This window comes from Diadema antillarum, unplaced genomic scaffold (genome assembly GCF_040938485.1).
Source record: "Diadema antillarum isolate AM-2024a unplaced genomic scaffold, OU_Dant_1.0 seq00000503_RagTag, whole genome shotgun sequence".
Lineage (NCBI taxonomy): Eukaryota > Metazoa > Echinodermata > Echinoidea > Diadematoida > Diadematidae > Diadema > Diadema antillarum.
In genome coordinates, this window is record NW_027271460.1 from 237342 (window position 1) to 248303 (window position 10962).

A 10962-nucleotide genomic window follows, 5' to 3' on the forward strand; every position below is an offset into this window, starting at 1 on the left:
CCTTTGCATCCTTTGGGACAGAGGCATAAAACTTTCACATTCTTTGCTTTAAAGGGGATGGCTAGTAACTGATCAGTGGGAATGCTGGGGGTGATTGTTCCAATCCTTGTGGGATTCATTTAAGAGTACATTATATATTTATTGTTGTGTGAAAATTACTTGCTTCACAATGCTCTCATATTCAAGAAATGTGCAGTTTAATGCTTCCAGGTTAGCATGCCTGTACAGTGACGGGGCGATCGTTAACATTGAACTGCACATTACTTGAATATGAGGCCATTGTGAAGCAAATAATTTTCACACAATAATAGATATATAAATAATGTACTCTTAAATAAATCCCACAAGGATTGGAACAATAATCCCCCTGCATTGCCACTGATTCCCACTGACCAGTTACTAGCCATCCCCTTTAAATCAACATTAAAAGAAAGGGAGAATGATTCTTACCTCAACCGAAGATCCTTGACCAGAATTACATGCTGGCATCGCCATTATCACATGAGCAGCATCACGCAGAAAAGAACAAAAAATCAGAAACTGGGCTGAAAAGAAAACAAAATTATATTCCTCTCAAAGTCAATGCCTCATGGTTCCTGGTGTCCGCTTTAACTGAAAGCACAGTTCCTTAGTACCCATAGCACTGATTTCCAAGAATTGTTGTTTTAGGCTCGACTGCTGATCTCACTGCAAAATGCTACCATGTGCTAGATCTGATCTGGTTTGAACATCAGTCCTGTTTGGGAGAGTCTAACATTCCATCAGGAGTTTGTTTCCATGTGCACACATCATTAAAACACAGTGAGATGATAGCTTGAGCAGAATTATCATGAGCTGAGCGGTAAAAAACAATCAAACAATGGAACATAAACAGGAATGGCAACACAGGCTGTATACTTTGTGGATGCCAATATGATTACAAGGACACCACCTTCCATGCAAGGAAAATTTGTGAGCCACACCAGATACTGATCTACATTTTCAAATCCAGCATATCAGTGCAATGTCCTTGTCTACAATCCAATTCAAGAAGTTGAGATAAAAATATTCCAAGTGCGCTGCATCGGTTGACAAACACACACACACTTTATGCGAAGCTTCCTCCTTCAGGCTTGCATGGGGTCTACCATGCCCTTGTGACTTATCACTGCTGATCGGCGCACTAGGCAAACAGCCAAGCCACATACGTGATAATTGGCATGGCCGTTCAAGAGTTAGATGGAAAGTGGGTGTGGGTGTGGGGGGGGGGGGGTCAGATGAGGAAGAGGAAGACCCTTGAAGAGGATGGCTTTTGGACAAGAAGGCAGGTTGCTGCTTGACAAACTTCCAGTGTAACTTGGCCTGGCTTGGCTTGGCTGTCCACTGTGAGGGGATCCACAGCCAGCATCAGGCTACAATTCCAGCAGGAAGCTCGGGTCATCCTGTCCGTGATTGCAGGGAAATGAGGAAGAGCGAAAGGGAAAAAAGAATCACTGCAAAATACACTGACGAAATTCACTGACGCACATGGCAGAAATCAACTTTAATAGATAAATGCCACTCATAAATATGGATTACAACTCCAATGAACAGTTTTGTTTTCACACATTGTATTGAATAATATGTCAATCTCTAACATCGAACAGAAAGTATCAACATCTGCCTAGGTCATTTATAACTGACTTTCTATACTATAAAAAAAAAAAATGCACAAAAGCAACACAATTTTGCAATTATCCCTGTTTCATGCAATACAATGTCTTCCACACTACTGTTGCAAATATCAATAATAAACTAAATATGTTTGTTGCCACTATCTAAAGGAAACATATCCCCAGGGTCTTTAAAGGCATAATTTACCATTTGCAGAAGAAACAAAAACCCAGCATTAGTGCTTTAAAATAGATCTGAAATGTGAGTTAGGGATAGAAACAATCACTGTAAAAATTTGAATCCGTATAATCGATGTTCAATATTGTTAAATACACAAAATGTAAACAACGGTTATAATAAAAATGCTTCCAGACTAAACCCCAGGTACAGTTACGGTTTAACCAGACAATATTGATATCTTCTTGATATTTTAGGCTTTATTGCAAAAATGTTAATGGTAGGATGTTTTGTGATGCAACAGACCTACTGTGTACACATATACATCAAATGTGATATCTTGAATATCTTTTTAAATCACTGCTCCCAAAGGTAAACAAGACCTTTAATCTTTAGGGGTGATACAATATGTAGGATACCATGATGGTTACTACCAAAAGTTATAGGCAGCAAGATATTTTACTTCTCAATACTAAATTAAAATTTTGTTAAAGAAATAGTATGGCCAGAGTTTTGCACAAAAAATGTGATGGTGTACATGCAGTTGCATAGCACTTCTGAATCTGAAATATCTATATTAATTTTCTAGCACAGACTTTTATTCCATTTTGGGTATGTAGGGCTATTAGTATCATACCCATGAATCAAGGGATTTTCATCACGTGAAATATTACCTTTGGGTGCAAAATCTTTTATTGTTAGTATTTTCAATCATCTTTAATAAATCAATGTTTTCAATACTATTTTCTTACTGTATTAGATGCCATCACACAAGAAACCTTGTACGGTGATTTAGAATAAAGAGATGAGGTTGCTGAATAGTCTGGTAATCTAATGACATGATCCATACATTGTACAAATGTTGTAGATATGAACCTCAGTGGCACAAAGACAAAGATGTCCATTTGATAGAGTACACCATATATTTGTAGCTCCCACTAAATACATGTATTTTATTCAGCAGTTTATAAAAGCATTTTTTTTTAAATCTGATCAATCAAAAGTAAAAAGCAATTACCTTTACAGAGAATACACAAACAGTTAGATTTGAACATACACTACATGTAAGTAGTGCTTTGAAAAATGATAAAGCAAAAGAGAGACTGACCAAAATTCGCAAACAGCTGTCACAGTGTATTAAAGCCTAGATGAGGATTTTGTGGATTTTCTCTTGCTGTCTGACATTCTTCTATGTGGTTTGATGTCATCACAAAGTGATGCATGTGCCCAGTTAATATGCATCAACAAGACAAATTGTGCCAACTCTTTATAGTACGAGATCTGCTGAGCCCTTAGTTCCCACCAAAGTCTAGCTGCTCAGTAGTCTCCATGGAGATTAGCATGTCATCCAAAGTCACATCTGATTATCATACAAGCATGCTTAATATCTCAAGGAATGAACAGAAAAACAAACAAACAAACAAATAGAAACGACTTTATTGCCATGCACAAAGAAAGGACACTGAACAAACAACATGCTGTGGTCCACGCTTTGAAAGCACATGTGTATGAACGGATGTAATTCAGACAATACGCATGCCAATATCACACACATAAAATGCACAAAGCAGCGTTGAAAGACCATACATTTTTGTAGCATTCCAGAAGTTTAACCTGTTGAGGACGAGTCCCGAGTATACTCGGGCAATTGTTTATGGGAAATGCGTGTTGTAGCAAAATCAGTTCGTCCTCAATGGGTTAAATAAAAGACCCTGCAGTATACACCATGGAGTGAGAAGGCTGGCCTGGCTCTGATAATATATTTGAAAATCCCTTTACGTAACAAATTGTGTACCGGGTACACTTTTTATTTATTTATTTATTTATATGTTTTATTTTCACAGGGTGGCTCCGTCAGTGGGTTAAACACTGTTGTTCTTGGAGGCCCTGCATGAACACATACATACAAATAAACACAAAAATGTATGATATCATACAATACCAACAACAAAATCATATTTGCAGTATCAAATCTGTATATATCTTAATATACTGTATACTGATGTATATTAAACTCAAAATTTAACAAATATTATGCAACACATTACATCCTCATATCCTTAAATTTCCCCTACCTCAGAAAGAAAAGAAAAACAAGCAGAAAAAAAAAAAGAAATGACAACAGAACTATACTTGGGCACAGTGGAGTGCCCTCCAAAATTGGGCTGAGAACGAATGTTTAGATGGAGCATGCCTTAAGTTTATTGGTAAACTGTTCCATTCGAGTGCGCCGGTGTATGAAAAAGACTGTTTCCCAGCATTCGTTCGAGCTCTAGTTACTATCAGCCCGTCAGAGACTGCTGATCTAGTCTGGTAGTTGTGTGTATTACAAACTTTCTGAAACAAGAGTGACAGGTACTCTGGAGCGTCCCCATTTAGTGCCCTATAAACCAGTTTGCACCTTTGAAGCTTCCACCTATCCTCTATCGTGGTCCAGTTTAGTTGACTTAGTACGTAGTCAGTAGATGTACGTGTGTCTACCCCTAAGACTATTCTGGCCATTCGTTTGTGTTGTCTCACAATAATATCTTTCGTAGTAGAGGGACATTTTGACCAGGCGATGCTGCAGTAGTCAAACAATGGGAGAACTAAAGAGTTTGCAAGAAGTTTTAGTGAATTCAGAGGTAGGGATTTTTTCAGACGACTCATCAGACTTAATCTGGAACTTATTTTCTTACTTGTATGATATACGTGTTCCTTCCAGTTAAGAGCCGGGTCTAAGTGTACCCCAAGATATTTGTAAGACTTTACTTGGGAGAGTGTGTGGCTCTCCAGCTTTATGTTGACAGGATTTGGGATAGCAGCTAGTTTTTGAGGCGTTCCGAAAATCATAAATTGTGTCTTACTAGGGTTAAGTGTGAGGCCATTTTCTTGTACCCAGTTGTTAACAAGATCTAAATCCTTATTTAGATGAAATTCAAGTTCATCGACATGCTTAGCACTGTATATTAAAACAGTATCGTCAGCGTACATTATGACCTTGCTCTTGAAAGTGACACTGGGTAAGTCGTTTACCATTATGGTGAACAGTTTACCATTATGGTGAACGTTTACCATTATGGTGAACACTTAATACTGATCCGTGTGTGTGTACACACATAGCCTAAGAATCTCGACTAGAGTCTAACCGTTACCAATGACCTTACATTTTGATGTACCTGTACATGTTTATTCGCTGACACGTGGCTGACGGGCGCTATTAGAAGTATTGGGATGTACAATGTACCCTGGTGGGCAGTGAATAAAGACCGAATTAATCGGGTCACCCATGTTTCCCCACCCTACCAGATCTTTAAACATGCTCACATTGGGCAAGATCAGTCTCAAATAGAGCAAAGACAAAATGTAAAAAATGATTGTGTATCACTCTTGTACATAAAATTCAAACTGCAGTCCATATTATATCATTTAAATCATGATATGGTAAGTTTGTGGCCCAGTTTGGATTCAAGCAGCTTTAGTGGCATGATACAGTACACCCTGAACCATGTCAGATGGTCCACTGTGGCACCCTTAAAATGCCTGGTGCAGTGCAGTACAACACCTTTCAAATTATTACATAGGATTGTAGTACAGTGTATGTACCTCACCTCCCCATGCATTCTTCTGGCATGGACTAGCATGGTTCAGTACATTTGGAAATGCAAAGTGATTTTTCACAAGACACAAGAATGCTACAAAGTGTAAGTGTACATCATGAAACTATTTCTCAGAGTCAAGCACAGAAATAGATCTTTTTTAAAGGAATTAATTATTGCAACAATATTCCACTAATTACTCTCTGGAAAAAGGAGAAAATTAGAATCACATGCTGATAAAATAAAGCACAGATGACAGGGATATTAGGTATTATAACATCTTTGCAGGAAACAACTGCAGGGGAAAGGTACGTACATGTATACCTTTCAAAGCCAATTATTTGTCTATAATACCAAATCTTGCAATGTCTTGATGTACCATGAAACATAACACTTCCACATTTCCGGTTAGTCTTAAAGGAAAGCTCTCAACATATCACAGGCTGATGTTCTGTTCACTTTTCTTGTCATACAATAGATCTACACGTGTAGATCTGTTTTGGTTTTTTTTTTCTCAAGACATGACCCAGACCTAAAGATATTGAATCCCTGACAAAGAAAATATTTGAGTCTGTGCCTGGTGAACACACTTGTTAACGATAATGCAGGCTTCCTCCTGTGGGATCCACCAAGATTTCCTCTTCTTCTGAGGACAAAGCCTTCCCAAGATCTCAGTCAGCCTTGAGAAATCCCCCTTCACTATATCTCCCTTCCCTGACTTCAACACTACCATTCCCTCTCTGGCCCGACCAGGGAGGGAGACCAGGGAGGGAACGGCAGCTCTCATCACTCTCCCCTCCTCACCTTAAACTTCTGTTTACATGAAGATTCTTTCCCATCACACAGTACATGCACATAGTAAATCTTTATAGATATCTCTGGAAAATTCTTCCTCCAAGTATAAAAATCAAACTACACGTAAGTGTATCGCATTCATATTTTTTTTCTAAATAAACAAAGAAAAGAGTCTACAGATTGAATATTGTTCTTTTCTTTTCTGAAGCTCCATTAATATATACTGGCCTAGTAGTTACATTTACAATTTCTTTCTCAACCTTTTAATTTCTTTCATCACATGTAATAAACAGAATGAATCTATATATACAGTTGTACTTCACTATCTTTTACAACATAATTTTTCAATATCTCAAACATAGTACAACTTATATGCCTGTAATCATGATTTCCTAATCGTTCTTTCAGTTCTGATACTTTATAGGACCCTGAATTTATGTCTGCTTCTTCATCTTGTAACCATCTACTTTATGCTGTTTTGCACCATCTAGATGTATGTTGTTCCTGTTATATTTTGAACTACATTTGTACATGTTTACAGTACTTTTCCTCACCTCTTTAGAGTTTTGAGTTGATATTTCATCCATTATCTCTTTGTATCCATTTGCATAATTGTCTTTATTTTTTATCTATCTTTATCTATTGATTTTTTTATTTCTAATTTTGTTATTCATTTTTTAAAGATACATTTAGGAATGACTTACTTATTCTCTGGCAAGCTATCCAGGGATTCCATGTCAGGGTCTTTGGGTGTTTAACAACATGCTTCACTTTATAATCTTTATATTTTTTTTGCACATTATTGTAGGCACTACTAGTATGCTAAATTTGATTATGCTGAAAATAAGATCCTTGTATTATAAGTCAAATTTGTACACAAATTTTCAATATAAAGAATCTGGGTCATGACTTGGACTACAGCTCATTCACTGAGGTCATATGTTCTAAAATAACACTAATACCCTGTCTTTAGACTTTACCCAGTACACTCTCTGAAAATAAAACACAGAGAATCACTCCAAAAAAAAGTCTGTGGTAATCACAACCAGCACTGGATGAAGGAGGTGTCCATGTGCCTCCTTGAAAGGCATTGCTTGAAGACCTCCAGGTCCCTCTATTGTAACTTTTTGCTTGGGGAGGGGGAATACAACAAAACAATACAAAAATACACGACAACCTTGCATTGCAGTCGCTTATAATATTATACACAGCATAGGACAGAAGTAGATGTGAATACAATATGTGTGGGCTAGGCTGTACTATACTCGTACAGGCTTTTCTTTCATACTTACATGTACAAAGACGTTTTAAATGAATTACTGCTTTCATCTCTAAAATATGTCAACCGTGTAAACAATTTTTTGTTCTCTTGTTTCTTAATAATCATCAGTAATTACAAAGAAAATATATAATCGGCAAAGCCACAAAAGCGTAGTGTGAAAAGCATGAAGGACAATTATAATGTTTTTAAGTTTCCAAGGTGCCAGAGGCTTTAAGCAGTCTAATGTATCATCTATCATCTGCCAAAATTTCGAAGCTAAATGATCAACAGAAAGGTAAGAAATCAGCATTTTTCTAAGCCCTAATTTTCTGACATTCAATGGAACGGAAATGTGTCCGAAAATTTGGATTTAGCGCAGCAGATAGACTCCATCCCTAGCAACAGGGAAGTGATCTCATTGGTCAGTGCGTGGCATCCTGGTTACTGATTGGTTGTGCGTAGACCGCTGGCGCTAAGCTTCAAAGAACATCAAGGAGGTTGCTAGGAGCATACCGGAACTATTGTCAAGAGGTGAAAATTGCCTTGATCACTATTGCGTTGGAAGGAAAACTTTGACGGCGGTTTTCTCGAAACGCTGATTTCTTAAACAACTCGACATGCTCTAATAAAATCATTGATATCTCCGCAACCGAGTACTTTCATGAGCTGTGTTAATATATGACATTAAAGTGGAAGAGTAAGGGAATAATGTCACATCATTTGTGCCCAGAAAATCGACCTTTGCCGACTTTCGGATCCTTTTGTATAGCAGGTCACAATTATTCTCATATTGGCATTGCATTGCACACACTAAACATGCTACCAAGTAGACAGAAAAATCTGTCTGTCCAGAGGAGTATTCTATTTTTTGGGACATTATCGCTCTCCTCTGTAGACAAACAGAATCGAGTCCCACACATCGTTGTAGTGAAGCTCCTAACCACTGTCTCTACAGAGCATTGGGTGAGGTGCCTTATCCTTCTCGATTGCATCTAATTCACAGCCCTACACTGTAGATCAGCAAATTTAGACTTGTGCAAAATCAACATTTCAAGAATGCATTGCACTCACCAGATTAATGAATTATCCACCATTTTGGTAGAAATTTCATGTAAAACACACAACTACCAGCCCATCGATACGATAGTCACAGCTCTCTGCAACATATGAATCCCTTAGGCTCAGCTAATCACATGCGATGTACGTGCAAAAGGAACAGTCCCTTCGGCCAATTAGAGCATGGCTTACATAGGCCTACGTACATATTAATGGCGACTTACAGCTAGCAAACAGCAATGTTGCGATATCACTCTATGTGGATACAAATTTCTGTGATCTAAACTCGTTAGATCTACTGTATTTAAATTGCATAATGTGGAAAAGTTACCCCAAATATTGCTGCATAATACGTTATGTCATGTCAAACTTGTTTAATGTACAATTGTACTAAGAAAAGCTGTGCATGGTAATGTTTGGTCCATGCGCAACAGCAGGCAGAGCAGCCCCACAGGAGCATCAGGAGCCAGTAGGCCTACTTTTACTTAGGTTAGCCTAGTGGCCTTCGGTCTGTATAGGAGGGTATCCGTGAAGCCAGACGCAGTCTCCGCAGAACATATCCCAGACGACCAGATACAGCTACAGACCAATCTTTTGATCAAGCTACCGAGTAGCAGGGGTGTATCCAGGATTTTTTCTCGGGGGGTCGTAATCCAAATTTTTGGACCTTTACCTTTGCAAGGGAGCGGAGCGACCGAGCGGGGGAGGGTGTGGGAGGGGGGTATCCCCCCTCCCACGGTAGGGAGTTTTTGAATTTTATATCTTAATATGGGGCCATTTGGTGCATACAAAAGTGACTTTTTCGGCATGGCAGTGCGGCTCAGTAGAAATAAGGTATGGCATATTAAAACTAAGTTACGAAATTTATGAGGTTTCTGCCAATTTGCTGGAACACCACCTGGTCACTTTTTTTCCTGTTGTATAGATCTATAGGGTAAAAAGCCCTCGAAAAACAAAAATGTCTTTTACAAAAAGTGGACCTTTTGAAAATTTGGGGGGGTCGTATGACCCTCCCGACCCCCCCCTTGCATACACCCATGAGTAGATAATCCAATGGTTTGTCTGCAACTACGTTGTAAGCATAAAACTACCAGTACCACACCAACCAAGGGCAAGGCCCCATTTCTTACAACTTAATACCAGATGAGATGTTATTGTTAATACATTGTAGGATAGCAATTCTTGCTGGAATGGCAACTTCCAATACAAACGACCAATCAGAAAGCTGGATTCTTATTGTTACCATGACAACTGCCATTCCAGCAAGAGTTGCTATCAATCATATCAACTTTTTGTGAAATGGGGCCCAGCCCAGGTCAGCTCAACACTCAGTCTCAGGCCAGGTAAGTAAAGCCCTAACGCCGGTTAGGTCTAACATTACCACACATACATGTACACAGTTTTCCACAATGGCCATGCACACATGCTCCATATCCAAGGGAATGTCCCACAAACCACCACTGTCATGTCCTTTCTCTGAATGAATGTGAATCTCACGCCTGCGATGTCGCCTTGCCCTTATCTGGTTCTTACCATTTATCTTGTCCACACCCGTCTCGTCTTCATCTTCTACGGACCCTGGCCTGGCTACGCTACACCGTGTTACATCTAACGTAGTGCATCATGGATGTCACGGATGGGCCTGCACTGTGCTCACAGTGGTGCTCTCTGACTCTGTGTGTAACATAGACGTCAAGCTCAAAGCTTCCAGTAAGTTAAGGATGTGATATCGCTGCCTTCAGCTCCACAGTCGTACAGTACACCTCGGAAATTTCGAAATCAATGAACAGTACTTCCGAACTCAGCAGAAAAAGAAAGATACTGTAACCGACATTAATAATTGATAATAAACACAGTAGCCGCCCATTGTGGTTACTGGATGGGGAAAATCAAAGGAGATCGTATCAGTATAGGATATATGTTTGCTGCCATCAACGTTCAGATGAAGGGAATGTGGGATTAGAAGACATTTACTAGCATCCTCATGTACTAGTAGTACACAATTGAATATTAACTCCTGTAGATCTAGTACATTGTACTGTAACCAGTTATGTAATCGCAATGCTCTATCGCAATAATATCACAGTGGTTGGTTTCATTTCCAACAAGGGCCATCTGAGGCGGTCCGCTTTTTGATAATTTTGTGTTTAACTGTTTCCACGTGCAATATGTGATTGAGTATACTTGAGGAAGGTTACGGGTCAGCAGGGATGTGTCGGAATTGTTTCTGTGATGAGGTCTTTTGGTGGAGTCCTGGGCTATCAAACGGATGAATTTGACAGGGGTAAATGTGTGGTGATTTATTTTGCATGGACTGGAAAGTTGTTGGGATGGGATGGGAGGGGGGGGGGTATTGTAAAACTGTTCTGAAGATCCCATGTTTTTATCACCATTATCATTATCATCACCTTCATCACCATCATATTGTCACCTTCATCATCATCATCATCATCATCTCCATAG

At 39.0% G+C, this 10962-nt stretch overlaps 1 protein-coding gene across 1 annotated transcript in view; it reads right to left on the minus strand.

The window, feature by feature from the left end:
• LOC139733914 (rho GTPase-activating protein 21-like) overlaps positions 1-10365 on the minus strand; it is a 115626-nt gene extending 105261 nt beyond the window's left edge. Inside the window, exons 1-2 of the mRNA XM_071644727.1 lie at positions 10033-10365; positions 451-1421 (exon numbers count right to left, since the gene is read on the minus strand). Coding sequence (XP_071500828.1) covers positions 451-495 — 45 coding nt within the window. The 5' untranslated portion in view covers positions 496-1421; positions 10033-10365. The remainder of the gene's footprint in view (positions 1-450; positions 1422-10032) is intronic.
• Between the last annotated feature and the right edge of the window lie 597 nt (positions 10366-10962).